This window comes from Balaenoptera musculus, chromosome 15 (assembly GCF_009873245.2).
Source record: "Balaenoptera musculus isolate JJ_BM4_2016_0621 chromosome 15, mBalMus1.pri.v3, whole genome shotgun sequence".
Taxonomy (NCBI): domain Eukaryota; kingdom Metazoa; phylum Chordata; class Mammalia; order Artiodactyla; family Balaenopteridae; genus Balaenoptera; species Balaenoptera musculus.
The window spans coordinates 10,098,168-10,114,696 of NC_045799.1; the positions used below are offsets into that span (position 1 = coordinate 10,098,168).

Below are 16,529 nucleotides of genomic sequence, written 5' to 3' on the forward strand. Positions count from 1 at the left end.
TTAAGGAAAAAATCCTCCATCAATGTTATGTATTAACCACTGGGGTAGAATTTTGAAATAAGATTTTGGTTGCTCAGAAGATAGGGGTCCTGTGTAAGGCAGGACTATGGGATTTTTGGGACACTGTAGAAAACTGTCAAATGAGCCTTCCTTGGTATTAGCTCATCCGTGGCCATACATGCAAAAGTCCTGTCCCCATATCACATTAGTATTGGTCCAGAATGGACTTAAGTAAATAGTCGTTTCTAAGTGGCTAAATTTTTGTGGAGATGATGCCATTCTTCCTTTTCAAATACTTGTTTTTATCAGAGTTAAGTCATAAGAGGCTGAATTTCAAGTATAGGATCAGGAAATTTGGATCAGGGAGTGGCCTTTTATTCTACCACGTTGTCCACTGATTTTTTTTTTTTTTTAAACTTTGGGTTTATTTATTTATTTATTTATTTATTTATTTATTTATGGCTGTGTTGGGTCTTCGTTTCTGTGCGAGGGCTTTCTCTAGTTGCAGCAAGTGGGGGCCACTCTTCATTGCGGTGCGCGGGCCTCTCACTGTCGCGGCCTCTCTTGTTGCGGAGCACAGGCTCCAGACGCGCAGGCTCAGTAGTTGTGGCTCACGGGCCCAGTTGCTCCGCGGCATGTGGGATCTTCTCAGACCAGGGCTCGAACCCGTGTCCCCTGCATTGGCACACAGATTCTCAACCACTGCGCCACCAGGGAAGCCCTGTCCGCTGATTCTTAAAAGTAGCAGGCTGTGTTTTGTTTGCTCCATGCTGTGTTTAAAAGAAAAACAGCAATATTTAAAAATCACTCAGTGTTCTATAAAAATCAGCTTCTCCTGAGAAAGATCAGATCTGGAAAGACTGGGCCCAGTTTCTACCTGGCAGCAGTTAGCCCCCTCCCCCAAACCCTGTCCCTGGGTGGCCGGCCCTGCCCCTGTCCGCTGCCTGCCCTGCTCCTGTTGGCATTCAAACCTGCAACCACCATGTGGCACATTTTGGAACCTATTTCTTAATAAAGTAAAAAATACCTAGGTCTGTGGATATTTATAAGCTTGAAAGGCTGGCTTCGGGCAGACTGGCCATTCTTTGTAAGCCTGGGTGTTTATCTGATTGAATGCCCCGCCCCCAAAGAACTGTTTTAATCAGATAGCAGATTCATGCATGTTCTTATATTTCATATGCATCCTGCTTTTGACAGGAATTCAAGGCTCTTTAGCCTGTCTGGCGTAATTCCCAAGCACACATTCCCAGGTACAAAGGGAAGATTATTAAAGCTTGTCACAGGTGGTTCATTGCCGACCAACAAATGATGAAAAAGCCCTTTCATGGACAGACAGCTCTGACAAGAATTCTTCAGATAGGCTTTTTTTTTTTGGAGGTGGAAGGGTGGAGTAGGAGCCTCTGTTTTTTTAATTTCCTGACCCAAACCAGCCACACAGCTGACTCGTGGAGCCCAGATCCCCCACTCTGGCCCTTTCTTGGTTTCCAGCATTCGCTTTTGCCTCTCATTGATTTGTTCATTCATTTACCTTACGAGATTCCTTTTCCTGCTGCTCTTCTGACCTCCAGATAGTCTGACCCAAGACCCCCTGAGACCCCAGCTCCAGCTGTTAAGGACAGCGAGACTCAAGACCCTGAGATTGGGACTTCCCTGGCGGTCCAGTGGTTAAGACTCCATGCTTCCACTACAGAGGGGTGCGGGTTTGATCCCTGGTCAGGGAACTAAGATCCCACGTGCCGCGTAGTGCGGCCGTAAGAAAAAAAAAAAAGACCCTGAAATCCTTTCTGATTTGGCAATACAGGATGATTATTTTGAATTGAAGCTCAGACCCTCTAGCAGAAGTAGCCTCATTTACATCATCTTGTTTTAGGAAGGGATGGAGTCGTCCCACCTGACCGCTGAAATGTTTGTCCCCGCTGCTGTTGAGAAGGGTTAGTGAGCTCCGCAGTTCTAAACTGCTCTCTTCTCAGTAGGACCTGGGGGATTTTATATGTTCTGGTAGAAAGCAGCTTTAAATTAAAGCTGACTTAATGTTAAAGTCGGAATAAGGGAGTGTAAGGTGAGAAAGAAAGGCTCCCCTGCAGGGCTCATATCCTGCAGCCCCCAAGGGGACCTGTGAGGTTTTGATTAGGACCTTGGACCCAAGGGGTGGGAGATGGGAGGTGGGGCAACCAGCACAGTCAAAGTAGGTTCCTTAACTCCCTCGAGGGGTTTGCTGTAGAAGAAAGCACAGTTAGAAGATGTTTCCATTCAGCTGTAATTCATGCTTCCCCGGGAACACTTGTCACTGTTGATCATTTCAGATTCATGGTTCAACTTTCCCTCCAGCACAGTCCTGTGGGGTCCGCAGCAGGGGGACCCAGGCTGGCCAAGGCCAGAACTGCCTCTACGGCCCTGAAAGCCACTTCCCATTCTGGAGTTTCAGATCCTTTCTTGATTGAAGTTAAGAACAGGCTTTGGGGGAATTAGTGTATCTCCTTGAAGCCCAGTATCACAGACTCTTCACATCTTTTCAGAGCAATTAAATACGTTTTTAAGGGGTGAAACAACAGCTGTTTAAAAGCAAGGATGAAAAAATCTTTTCCCTAGCAGTCGTGTTGGAAAGCATCCGAAGAAGAATTTCCTTTTTCTTTGTTACTAAACTGGTATGTAAAGGAGGATGTAAATTTAGTCAAGCTTTCTGGGCTTGTGTATACCTACGTATTTATAATAATCTCGTATTGTGTTGGGATATTTATTTACTTAATTAAAATTAAAAATATTAAAAATAAAAGGAATGCGTGTACACACTAAAATATTTCAGTAGTATATAGAGAGAAGAGTGAAGTAATTTCTCTTCATGTGTATCATCCTGTAAGCATTTTAGTGCATGTACCCAAGGTTTTTAATATATATATGGATGAGATTTTTAAATTTATATCAGTGTTTATTGATTTGTTCATTTTAAACTTGGAAAGAAGATTGTTAGCAGATAGGACAGGCCGTATTGAAATTCAGAGTGGTTAAATGAAATAACTATATGAATGAGTTTCCAAAGACTTATGCAGGTTAATAGCAAAACAAACAAACAAAAAAACCCAAACTTGATCAGCCCTTTCTTTTGGAGGTGGAGGTCAGTGGGGATTAGGAGGTGGGCACCTTTGGGGGCTGTTACTGTGCCTACCACGCCCCCCGTGAACTTTCTAACGGTGACAGTGAGTCAGGGGTGACCGGGCACACCCACTAAGGCTGCACTGATGTGTGTGCACCCGTGTTTAGAGAACAGGCATTTGGATGGCCCGGGATTGGCACTTTCCCTTGGGCTACTTGGGCCAGCTAGACACAGGGTTCGATCTCATCTCAGCCCATGGTAGCTGCCCGCCGAGCGCAGCTCACCTGGCCTCTCTGAGTCTGTTTCTTCGTCCGTCGGGTAGAGCTGCTTGGTACTTCCTGCCTCCATGGGCTGTGCTGACAAGTAAACACGATGACCTTGTGGTTCATACTCTGTAGGCTCTTCGTACTTACCCCTGTCTCCCCCACCTCCTGCGCGTCCCCCTTCCTGTGGCAGTGGCGGTGAGGGCTTGGTGGTCTCCCCTCCCCAGCTCCCCCCTCTGTCCCCGCCTTTTCCACTTCTATTTCCTTCTTTCCCTGAAGACCCCAGACCAGATTCATCTGTAGACGTGTTTTATTTTCTTCATGGGCGTTCAAAACATGCAGCTTAGTGGCTTACATTGAAAAGTTAGAGATCTCAGGGACAAGGTCAGATTTCTGGTTTTTCTTGAGAAACTGGAAGCTCTGGCCACCCTGGGTCCACATTCCCGCGGGGCAGCCTTCTTCGGGGGGGCACTGGCTCCTGCCTGCCGCAGTTCCCGCTGGTCTGGCCCCTGTCTTGGAATTTGCGTCCTCCATGCCTTTGGCTGGAAGTGAAGCAAGCCTTGCTCGGGCTGTGAGAAGACTCCAGCTGGTGACAGAACCGTGGCCCTAGGAAGTGTAGCGGATGGTGGGGGGCTTGGCTGTGCACCAGGCAGATCCAGGTTCCTGCCTAGCCGGCCGTTGCCCCGGAACATCACCTCAGGCAACTTAATGAGCTTCCGCAAGCCTCAGTTTCCTCATCTGTACAGACCAGCGTTCTCCCCCTGTCAGTACTGCCACGTGGGGTGGGGCGATTCTGTCATGGGGGCCGTCCTGTGTGTTGTAGGATGTTTAGCAGAATCCCTGGCCTCCACCCACGAGATGCCAGTAGAAAATATCTACCCCCCTCCTCAGTTGTGACAACCAAAACCGTCCCCAGACGTTGCCATGTGCCCCTTGGGGGGCAGAGCTGCCCAGTTGAGAACTGCGGTAGATCCCCTCCCGGTTGAGTGTGTGTGAGGTTTAACGGGGAGCCTTGGAGGTGAGTCGCCCCACCCCGGCGTCGTGCTCCTGGCTCCCCCGTATTTGTGGTTTGCCTGGTGCAGCTCCTTCCAGACGTGATCTCTGCTTGTGCTGATCACCCTTGAGCCTGTGTGGTTCTCTCTGCCACGGCTCTGGCGCACACGTGGCCTGCTTTAGGGCCCAGAAGAGGCGGCAGCTGTGAGCGCGGAGCCCCCGCAGGCCTAGAGGGGTGGGTGCCGGGCTGTCACCGGCCAGCACGACCTACCCCAGGGATGCGGGCCCTGCTCAGCCTCACCTGTCTCTGCTCCCCCGTCCACCTTTATGTTCACTTGCTTGACCTGTGAACCAGGATCCTCGGCTGTGTATCTGACCTTCGACCCTTGTCACATTTAGGTGGCCCTGGTGCAGTGGACCGAAAGTGTGGGCTTAACACTGGTGGGCCGTGACCAGTCTTCCATGCAGCTGAGGACCCCTGGTGACCAGATCCTGAACTTCACCATCTTGCAGATCTTCCCTTTCACCTACGAAAGCAAACGCATGGGCATCATCGTGAGGGTGAGTTGTCTTTTATTTATGATTGAAAATGGTTAAAAAAAAAAAAAACCTGCCTAAGTCTGCTGTGTATGTCCCTGTGGCTGGACATTCTTTTTTACCCTTTTCTTTATTGTATTATTGCCTGACGTTCAGACTAACAAGAGGATGTAATTCCCTCAGAAGAAAGAGAATTAGTTGATCAGTTGGACAGATCTCAGATAGCTGCTCAGCCTTTGGTTAACCCACTTCCAGAGTGAAAGGTCTAATGAGTGTAGATTGAGCATTTCTTGGTAATAATACATTTCTCATTGTATACTCTTTCGTTTAATTAAATGTTATTTTCTATTGAGGTGACATTCACATGACATAAATTAATCATTTAAATGTGTAATTCATTGGCATTTAGTACATTCACAATGTCTTGCATCCACCACTTTCCTCAAGTTTTGAAACATTGGCGTCACTGCAAAAGGGAACCTTGTATCCATTAAGCGGTCACTCTCCATACCTTCCTCCCCGTAGTCCCTGGAAACCTCCAGTCTCCTTTCTGTCTCTAGGATTTACCTATTCTGGATATTTCATATAAATGGAATCACACAATATGTGACCTTCTGTATCTGGCTCCTTTCACTTAGCATAATGTTTTAGAGATTCATCCATGTTGTAGCATATATACATACTTCATTCCTTTTTATGACTGAGTAATATTTCATGTTGATTATCCATTCATCCATCAGTGGACATTTGGGTTGTTTCCACCTTTTGGCTATTGTGAGTAGTGTTGCTATGAACATTCATGTATAAGGATTTGAGTATCTGTTTTCAGTTCTTTTGAGTTCATACCTAGGAGTGGAATTGCTGGGTCCGTTTCCCAATTGCTGGATAATTCTATCTTTTAACTTTATGAGGAGTCGCCAAACTTTTCTACAAAATGCTGCACCGTTTATAGGGTTGGCCAAAAAGTTCGTTCAGGTTTTTCTGTAAGATGTTACAGACAGACCTGAAGAAACTTCTTGGCCAGCCCAATACATTCTACCAGCAGTGTGTGAAGTTTCTGGTTTCTCCATATCCTCATCAGTGCTTGCTATTTTCCTTTTTTTTTTTTTTCCATTGTAGCCATCCTAGTTGCTGTGAAGTGGTATTTCATTGTGGTTTTGATTTGCATTTCCCTAATAGCTAATGATGTTGAGCATCTTTTCATATACTTATTGACCACTTGTATTCTTCCCTGGAGACATGTCTGTTCAAGTCGTTTGCCCACTTTTTAAATGGGTAGTCTTTCATTGTTGTGTTGTAAGAGTTCTTTATGTAGTCTGGATACTAGACCCTTATCAGAGATACGATATACAAATATTTTCTTTCATTCTGTAGCTTGTCTTTTTGCTTTCTTTTTTGGGGGGTTGGTTTATTTATTTTTATTTATGGCTGTGTTGGGTCTTCGTTTCTGTGCGAGGGCTTTCTCCAGTTGCGGCAAGCGGGAGCCACTCTTCATCGCGGTGCGCAGGCCTCTCACTATCGCGGCCTCTCTTGTTGCGGAGCACAGGCTCCAGACGCGCAGGCTCAGTAGTTGTGGCTCATGGGCCTAGTTGCTCTGCGGCATGTGGGATCTTCCCAGACCAGGGCTCGAACCCGTGTCCCCTGCACTGGCAGGCAGATTCTCAACCACTGGGCCACCAGGGAAGCCCTCCTGCTTTCTTGATAAAATTCTTTTGATGCACAGAAGTTACTAATTTTGATGAAGTCCAATTTATTTTTTTCCTCTGTTGCTCTTGACTTTGGTGTCATATCTAAGAGTCCATTGCTAAACGTAAGGTCATGAAAATTTACCCCTGTATTTTCTTTTAAAAGTTTTTGTAGTTTTATCTCTTTAGATCATTGATCCATTTTGAGTTATTTTCATATATGGTGTGAGTTAGGGGTTTTAACTTCATTATTTTGTGTGTGGATATAGAGTTGTCCCAGCACCGTTTGCTGCAGAGACTATTGTTTTCCCATTGAATAGTCTTGATACCATTGTAATTAGATATTTTCAATGACTTTTCGTTCATACAGTCACAAAAGTTATTGGAAAAAAGTGTCATGATCACTCAACATCGTCATTTTGGCATTAATATTTCAGATTTTCTTTTTATATTTTTTGAAGCTTTTATTGAAGAACAGCATACAAAGAGAAAAGTGCAAACTTCATGAGTGTACAGCTCAAGTGTTTACAAAGTTAACACAATGTAACTCGCATCCCGAGCAAGGAACAGAATCCCTCCCACCATCACCCCAGCAGCTCCCTCATACCCCTTTCTGGTTACTGCATCCTTCCTTCCCACAGGGATGTAGCCACTGTCCCATTTCTACCACTGGTTGATTTTGTCTCTTTTTGAACTTTATATAAAGGAAACTGTACAGTAGATACCCTTTTGTGTTTGAGTTTGTTCAAATTTATATTTATGTATTGATCCACACTTTTGCATGTATTATAGTTAAAAAATTTTTTTAAACAAAGAAAACATTGTGCATTCAGTTGAAATCCCATCTGCCCTTTCTAGATGTGCTTCCTCTCCAGTCCTACCCCAGGTTTATCACTCCTATGAATTTTAAAATACTATTATCAGACACATTGGGTATAAATAATATGTATTATGGTTTTCATGTTTTTATTCTCTCTATAAAGTGTCATTGTAGTATATATATTATTATTCCACATCCTGATTTTTGTTTAACATTTAAAAAAAAGCTTTATTTATGTTGATGCACGTAATCCCACTTTATTTCTCTTAGCTGACTTGTAGTATTGCATTGCGCAAATATACCTCAGTTCCTTCCGCCTGTTGCCGTTCCCTCTTGATACACGTTTAGGTCGTTGCCACTTTTTTTGCTGATAGAAAGACCGCTGCCGTGTGTAGCCTTGTCTGCTGCAGTCTCCACTGTACATATGTCCGTGTTTTTCTGTGGACTAAACCCAGAGGTGGACTTGCTGGGTGCTAGAATATATACATCTTTAACTTTACCAGGTACTTTCAACTTTTTCTCCAAAGTGCTTATACTAATCTTAGTTCCACTGTTTTTCTACATCCTCACCAACGCTTGCTAGTGTCGGACTTTTAAAATCTTGCCAATCTGAATTAACACCTTGTTTTCCTGTTTGCTCTTTTACTCACACTTTCCATTCTGGGAAGCCTGGAAGCCCTGTGTTCATAAGCCACTCTGCTCAGTAGTTCTTAAACCTGGCTGATAGGGGCTTCCCTGGTGGCGCAGTGGATAAGAATCCGCCTGCCAATGCAGGGGACACGGGTTTGAGCCCTGGTCTGGGAAGATCCCACATGCCGCAGAGCAACTAAGCCCATGTGACACAACTACTGAGCCCGTGTGCCACAACTACTGAAGCCAGCGTGCCTAGAGCCCGTGCTGCGCAACAAGAGAAGCCACCACAATGAGAAGCCCGTGCACGGCAACTAAGAGTAGCCCCCGCTCGCCGCAACTAGAGAAAGCCTGAGCGCAGCAACGAAGACCCAGCGCAGCCAAAAATAAATAAAATGAGATCTAAACAAACAAACAAAACCTGGTTGATCATCGGAATTAACCATAGGAGCTTTAAAAATTGCAGACTACTTTGGTCCCAGTCCTATTTTGGTATTGAGATGGTTCCCTGGTGTTCTTAAAGGTTCTTCACATTGTTTGGCTTGGCTGGAGAAAATGCTTCCCCAGATCATGAGAATCTTTGGAGTAAGACTCTCTCATTTTTTAAACAAATGAGGATCCCCTCCACCCTATCTACACAAGTGTTTCATGCCTTAGGGGTCAGAGTTGTAGATTCTATTGTAGTAAATTAGTAATAATAGAATTAGTAGTAGGAGTAATTAGTAATAGTGCTAGCAACACTAGTAATAGGAACAGAGTTAGGAACAATAATAATAACAGAGGTAACATTTAAATGGTGCTTATTGGGTGCTAGTCACTGTTCTAAATGATTTGCATAAAACAACTCATGTAATTCTCATGATACCATTGAAGTTGGCATTTAACAGAGGAGAAGATTGAGGTATAGGGAGAAGAAGAAACCTCCCCAAGTTCATATAGTTAGTAAAGGTGGAGCTGGGCTTCTACCCCAGGCTGTCTGGCTCCCAGGTCATGCTCTTTATCGCCAGGCCCTGGGAGTTTGGGTGTGATGAGAGGGATGTGGGAAAGCTCACAGAGCACCCACGGTAATGTTGAGGTAGTGTGTTAATTACGTATGGCGTTGTGACAGATTATCCCGCACGTGATGGCTTAAAACAACAGGAAGTGTTATCTGACAATTTCTGGGGGCCAAGGAGTCCGGGTGCAGCCTCGCCGGGCCCTCTGCCTTGGGATCTCTCATAGGCTGCAGTCTTCCAAGGTTCAGCCGGGGCAGGATTCACTGCCAGGTAAAATCAGTGTTGTCAGCAAGAGTCAGTTCCTTGCAGCTGTTGGGCTGAGGCCCTTCGTTCTGTACCAGCTGATGGCCAGAGGCCACCCTCATCCACTGCTCCACGGGCCTCTCCAGCCCAGCTCCCGCGTCAGCTGTCTTCACCCAAGTGAGTCTGTGAGAGTGTGAACAAGACAGAAGGCACGTCATCTCAGAACCGACCTCCCTTCACTTTTGCCTTATTCTGTTATTAGAAGCAGGTCCCTGGGTCCACCCCACGACTTTGGTGGGCCTGGATCACCCAGGGGTGTGAACACACCAGGAGGTGGGGAAAGTGGGAGTCATTGAAGAGGCTGTTTCTCCAGGTAAAAGTTAGAAGCAGCTCCGTGAGCTGCAGTACTGATGGTCCAGCGACACACAGTACGAATGTGTCTTGAGAACGACACATTTTAAGGGATTTTTATGTCCCTGATGCCAGTAGTCTTCAGACTCTACCAGACATATATCCTTGGCAGTTTTTGAGTGGGATGGGGGCTTTTCCTCCCATGCAGCTGCTGCTTTTCCCACTGGTCTGCACCTAGCCTGCCCCGTGGCTTTTAAACCGTATCTTGAGTGCATGTCTGATGTCAAGAACATCCATGGCCTGGAAGCAGCCACGTGAATCCTGTGGGTGGGTGTTTCCTGGGGAATTAGAGTCATTATCTACTATGGAATTACTTTTATTTTGTTCCAGCCTTTATTTTTCCAAGTTCTAGGGCCATGGACTATGCTGGAGTCATTTGAGGGTTGAATCATCATCAAATAGTCCCGATATCAGCCGTTCTAGAATAAGTGAGCTGAGTGCGTCACCCTTCCTTTAGTTGCAAAGGGCTATCATTCCCAGACATGCGTCATATTTTATGAGATGTGACCCCTGTATCTTCCCACAGCAAGAACGGGATCTGTGTCTGGGAGTATGGGATACTGTTGGGTGGGCAAATCTATCATTACTTTGCAATAGCACTCCACCCTTCCCAGATTATATTTTTAAAAAATCAGCATTCGGAACAGATAAGTATGTATAGAAGGGGATCAGAACCATTCATCTGTATTTTCATCACCCAAAGACAACCACTCTTGCCTTTTCAGGGAATTTCCCTTCAGTTTTTTCTCTAAGCATAAATGAGTGTAAATAGCCACACACAATTTTATAAAACTGGCTTCAAACTCCACCTAAAGCTTTGTAAAACTCCCACCCCCTCCATTGAACAATAGGTATAGTGAAAATGTTCTCATATCATTAAAACATGATTTTTATGATTTTAATGTGTGCATGGTGTTTTGCTGAAAAAATGTAGCATTATTTAATCAAATATTCCTTTCTTGGATACTTAGGTTGTTTTCCATCTCTCACTACTAACAATGAATCTGTGCACATCCATCTTTGTTAGGCTGTCTTTAATGTGATGCATATTATTTTGCTAATATTTTTGTTTTCTGACCTGTCTCCCTCTCTATCTTTGGTTTTGCAGGGTGCAAATCCGTGCCCAGGGCTGTGGAGCTAGCTCTCCACTTAGCACGAATCTCACTGTTCTCCTTTCACGAAGTGATTCTCATCCTGGGGCCATCTTGCCCCCAGGGGACATGGGGACACATATGGGGACATTTTTGGTTGTTACAGCTCGGAGGGTGGTGCCACTGGCATCTAGTGGATAGAGGTCAGGAGAGCCTCATATCAAAGAATGTTCCAGCCCCAAATGTTCATCGTGCCAGGGCTGAGAAACTCTGTTCTAAATGTGTCCATCTTTTCTGTCTGTTGTTTGAAAGTAACTGTCCAGTTACCTAATGTGAGGAAGTTTTCCCTCAGTTATAAAATGCTTCTCAACCTGGTTTAATGACTGTTGACAGTAATAGTTTTGTTCTCACCTGGCTCACCAACCCTCTTAAACATGTGTGAGCTCGTGGACGGTTCTGTTCAGCGTCTTCTTACCCTCACCAAGCAAGGTCTGGTCTTTGTGTGAATCTGTCTTCTGAGAAGGTCAGTGAGGTTAGAGAAGCCGGTTTCGTTGGGGCTTGTGTGTTTGTCTCTTTGTCGCCAGTTTTGTTTCTGTTGTGTTACAAGATGTTCCACTGCCCTCCCCTCACCCTTCCCCCTTGGCGTGCTGAAGTCGGATCATTGGTATAGATCATATCCTTGTCACTGTCTGAATAAAAGAGGCCTTTGAACAGGTGCCAGAGTCAGACCACAGTGGAAAAAGATGAGGCCCCAAAACAATGCAACACAACCGGCAGATCTCTGTAAATTTACAGCGTAATCTTGCCATAATATGGGAACGAAGTAACCTTGTGATGACCTCGGTGGGAGGAAATGACTAACGGGAGGAGACAGTCGATACGGTATTTATATTGGACAAGATGTCCGAGTTCTCTTGAGCCCCTTCTGGAGTAGAGGAAGCTGGGGAGGGGGACGTTATTTCCCATAGCAGCATTTGGGTGAAGGCGAAAGGAAAAAGAAACCTCGGATGCTTTCATGTTCAGACCCCACGGCTATCTTTGGCCCGAGTCACAAGCAAGCATAGATGCAATCCATCAAAGAAGCAGCCTGCAGTTCTAATGCTTTTAAAGTGCAGGTGCCTGTTCGTGGCCTGTGGGTGCTTTTATGAGTAAGCATGTTGTTCTAAAAGATTGTCCGTGATCAGAGGCATTCAGAAGTTACTTTAGTAGATGAAACTGTACCACTGATTTGGCCTTGGGTACTTATTTCCTATTCGATGAAGAACTTATAGGCATGCATTCAGGGCTTCCTGGGGTAGCAGAATTTAGGCACAAGGTGGTGATGGCCGTGCTCAGTTAGCCTTGCCCACCTCCATTGCCTCCAGCCTCCCTGTGATGCAGGTCTGCGAGGAAAGAGTCATGGGATAAGCATTGACGATTTCACCATCATTCCTTAAAGCCAGGGTTTTTCAGCCTCAGCACCATTGACATTTGGGGCGGGATGATTCTCTGTTGCGGGGACTGCCCTGTGCATTGTACTACGGTTAACAGCATCCTTGGTCTCCACCCACTAGATGCCAGTAGCACCTCCCAGTTGAGACAATCAAGTATGTGTCCAGACATTGTCGGAAGTCCCCTGGGGGCAAAACCACCCCCATTCAGACCCCCGGCTTAAACCTTGTTTTCTACAAACAGCGCGGCTGAGGGTCTTGAGGAGTGACTGTCACCCCAACAGGAATAATAACACTGGGTGAGCGTTCTCTGTGGATGTTGGCCCTTTGCTTCCTGCTCTATGCAGGTGATCTCATTTAAGCCCCAGCAAGCTATACGGTAAGGGCTGTTAGGATCCTGATTTTACAGAGGAGGAAACTGAGGTCTAGAGAAAAGAAGTAGCTTGTCCAGGTGCACACAGCTGGGAGCTGCTGCCGGGTCTAAGCATCTGATGCCTGTGCTGTGATGTCACCCTCTCCCCAGAAAATCTGGTCAGTGTGAACTGAAAATCTGGGTACTTTGCTCTCTAGCTGAGTCCTCAGGTAGACGTAAGGGTCCCACGCTGTCTAGAGCAGTAGCTCTCAACTGAGGCAATGTGTCCCCCAGGGGGACATTTGTTAATGTCTGGAGACATTTTGGTTGTCACCGTGGGGATTGCTGCTGGCATCTAGTGGGCTAGGGATGCCGCAGGAGATGGTGCAATGCAGAGTCCAGCCCCCTCACGACAAAGAATTCTCCAGCCCCAAATATGCACAGTGCCAAGGCTGAGAAACCCTGATCTCGAGAATTATCTTACTTCCCAACGCTTTCTGGTAGACCACGTTTTGGCAATACTGGCAGCCCCGCGTATAAATTTAAAATTATCTTACAGCGTGAGGGTCAGTCCGTTCCCGTTAGAACAGTAATAACTGCAAAAACAAAGTTCTTCAATCCTTTTGATCTTGCTTTCATCATTTAATGATTTTCCAAATGCTTTGAGTTTTCTTGTTTTCTGTGGCCTTTGCCCCAAAGTGAGGCTCCCCTCTCACTTTTCATCTTCGGCCAAGTGAGAAAACACTGGCGTCCACTGAGTACACTTTGTGCAGCATCTCTCATGGGAAGCGGCCACTGGCGCGGAACGCAAGTGTTCCTCTTGGGTGTTCATTCCTCCCGGCCCCCCCTCTAGGATGAATCAACTGGGGAGATTACGTTTTACATGAAGGGAGCGGATGTCGTCATGGCTGGCATCGTGCAGTACAACGACTGGCTGGAGGAAGAGGTAAGCATGACGTGGGGTGTGGAAACGGGGCCTCGGATGCGTGCCCTGGAGTCTGTCCCTTGCATGGAATAGTGAGGTGGGTCCCTGCATGCGTTTTCTGGGGCTACGTAACAAATCACCCCCAAACTTAGCAGCTTAGGAGGACGCGTGTTATTTCTTACAGTTTTCTGCGAATCAGCAATCCAGGCACAGCTTAGCTGGGTCCTCAGCTCAGGGTCTCTTAGGCTTTGGTCAAGGGGTCACCTGAGGCTGGGGTCTCATCTGAAGGCTCAGCTGGGGCAGGACCCACTTCCTAGCCCACTTAGTGGTCATGAGCAGGATTCAGCTCCTCAGTGCCTCTAGGCCGGAGGCAGCCACGTTCCTTGCCATGTGGGTCTCTCCATAAGGCAGCGTACACGTGGTCCTGGCTTCATCCGAGAGAGCAAGCGTGGGAACAGAGATGAAACAGAGAGAAGTGACCTTCTTGGAAGCGACCTCCCCTCACTTTGCCACGTTCTGTCTGTTAGGAGCAAGGCACTGGGTCCAGTGCACACTCAGGGCAGGTGAACATACAAGGGTGTGGGTACCAGGAGGCGGGCATCGTGGGGCCCCGTCACAGGCTGCCTTGTCCCAGTTTGTGACGTGGGAATTGGCTGCAGCAGGGAGGGAAGGAACTCTCCAGTCTTACCAGGCCATTTCTGTTTCATCTCCCATCTCCAGGTGCAGAATTCACATTTTATGTTCAGTAATATCATAATTTCCAATTAGTGAGTAATAAACCCAAATGCTGACAGGGGCCAGGCAGGTAACTCAGGTGAATGAAACGGGCCGGGATGTGTTTCCTGACAGCATCACACTTCGTGCGCTGAACGTGTTGGAATATTCTTCACTTGACAGCTGTGTTTCGTGGGACCGTGTGGAAACAGCCACCTTTCAGTATCACTGGCTGTGGTCATTTGGGAAAGTGCTCTTGTCAGAGGTTCAGTTTTTCCAACGAGCCAGAAATCCAGATTAGTCTCTGAGATCTTACTGCATTGACTTAAATTTTGAGACCCCTCTGGAAGGTTTGCTGAGAGAGATTGCGTTAGGGGAAAGCAGCGTTCTGATTTGCCATTGCACTGTCCCCTTGGAAGCGGCATCCACTTCAGCCTCCAGCCCTCCCCAGAGAGAGTCAGGGATACAGAGCCCTTAGCGCGGCTCTCCTTTGACCGGGGTTTGCGTTTCAGTGTGGAAACATGGCCCGGGAAGGACTGCGGGTGCTTGTGGTGGCGAAGAAATCTCTAGCAGAGGAGCAGTATCAAGACTTTGAGGTAAGTGGTTCTGTGACTTTTCTTTTACTTTTTAGCCCCACTCACCTCCCCATCTCCCCCTCCCTCATTCTGCTCTGGCCAGACTGACGTCATTTCTGAGCACACCAGGTTCTTCTCTCTGCCTAGTACTCTCCTCCCTCACAGAGCTCCAAGGCCCCCCTCCCTCACTTCCTTTGGGTTTCAGCTCAAATGCCGCCTCCTCTGAGAAGTCTTCCTGGATCCCCCATCTAAAGCAGCCCCACCTCATCACTCCCCATCGTCACCCTGTTGAACTTTCTTCATTGCATTTATCACCAGCTGTAATGACTTTGTTTATGTATATATTTTCACATTCTTTTTGATAGCTTCTTTCTGGAATAAAATCTTTTTGAGAGCAGAGACTTTATCAGTTTGGTTTGCCCTTGTACCCCAACACTTAGGATAGTCATTGTAAACCTTCTGAAAAATTTGAAATGAAACCTTCAAATTTGAAATTGTAAACCTTCTTGGAGCCCTAATTTTTTTAAGCTGTAAAAAATGTTGGATTTGAACTCGATCTTTGACTTTCACTGCCAGGGCTTCCAGTATCAATATGTCTTGTTAATTGTCATCTCGTCCCATGGATTGTGTCCCATGATTCCTTGAGGGGAGGATCCTTGTTGTACCCCCAGTCCTGGCACAAAGCTGAATGAACGTATTTACACATGACTGAAGGGGAGAGAGACCAGGTTGAGGGAAAGGCTTCTGCAGCTCCTGTCCTGCTCCACCCAGAGAAACCATGCTTGGGTCTGTCTCTTTTATGTGCTTGAGTTCTTTGTAAAGTTTTATTTAACGAGAGTTCTAGCCCTGGTAAATTCTACCTTTCTTTCAATTTTAAAGGCATATGCTTTGTGACAGCTGTATCTTTGTTAACACCGTAAAGAGGGGATAAACAGAAGGGTTGGGTCGATGGTCTTTGGAAGTAAGACTTTGTCTTTAGACAGCCTGGTGGTCAAGAGTTCTTGGTTACGGAGCATATGCTGTGTGGGGAGAACCTACTGTCTTTTGAGATCTTGAGTTGTACTAATCCTTGTAAAAACCCAGTGAGGTTGGGGCTGTTATTGCCTCTTCGGGGAGGAAAACAATTGAGGCTCAGAGAAGTTAAGTGACGTGCTAGAAGTTGCACAGCAGGTGAGTATAGAGCAAAGGGTGGAGCTCCGGTCTGTCCGGCTCCAGCGTCTGGACTGATGAACTAGGAAGGAGGCTGGAGGTCTCAGTTTCACCCCTTTGAGGTTCACCCAGGTGCTGGGGTCCCTGCCCTGTGCGGGGGGATGAGACGCTCCCACTGCCAGTTGGTCCGCCTTGCACCTCCCCATCCTAAGCGGTGACAGTGTCCCCTGGTGTGTCCCAGGCCCGCTATGTCCAGGCCAAGCTGAGTGTGCACGACCGTTCCCTGAAAGTGGCCACAGTGATTGAGAGCCTGGAGATGGAGATGGAGCTGCTGTGCCTGACAGGGGTGGAGGACCAGCTCCAGGCGGACGTGAGGCCCACCCTGGAGACCCTGAGGAACGCCGGCATCAAGGTAGGGTGAGCCTACCTGGACCCACTGCTGAAATAGGTTGCCACATGGCAGTGAATTCCAGACTTAGACCAGTGATCCCGTCAGCGGAGGGTGAAAATTAGAGATGGGGGGAGGGGGGGCCGAGGATGGAAGTAGTGACAGGGAACCGGGCTCGGACAGTGACCTGTAGCCCTCCCATCCTTGACAGCTTTGGAAGACGTCTTGTGTGTCCGC

The 16,529-nt window shown here is 46.8% G+C and overlaps 1 protein-coding gene across 1 annotated transcript in view; it reads left to right on the forward strand.

The window, feature by feature from the left end:
* The window catches only part of ATP9A (ATPase phospholipid transporting 9A (putative)), a 135,108-nt gene that overhangs the window by 90,330 nt on the left and 28,249 nt on the right, over positions 1-16,529 (forward strand). Inside the window, 4 exon segments of the mRNA XM_036824925.1 lie at positions 4,747-4,908; positions 13,395-13,487; positions 14,693-14,776; positions 16,146-16,316. Coding sequence (XP_036680820.1) covers positions 4,747-4,908; positions 13,395-13,487; positions 14,693-14,776; positions 16,146-16,316 — 510 coding nt within the window.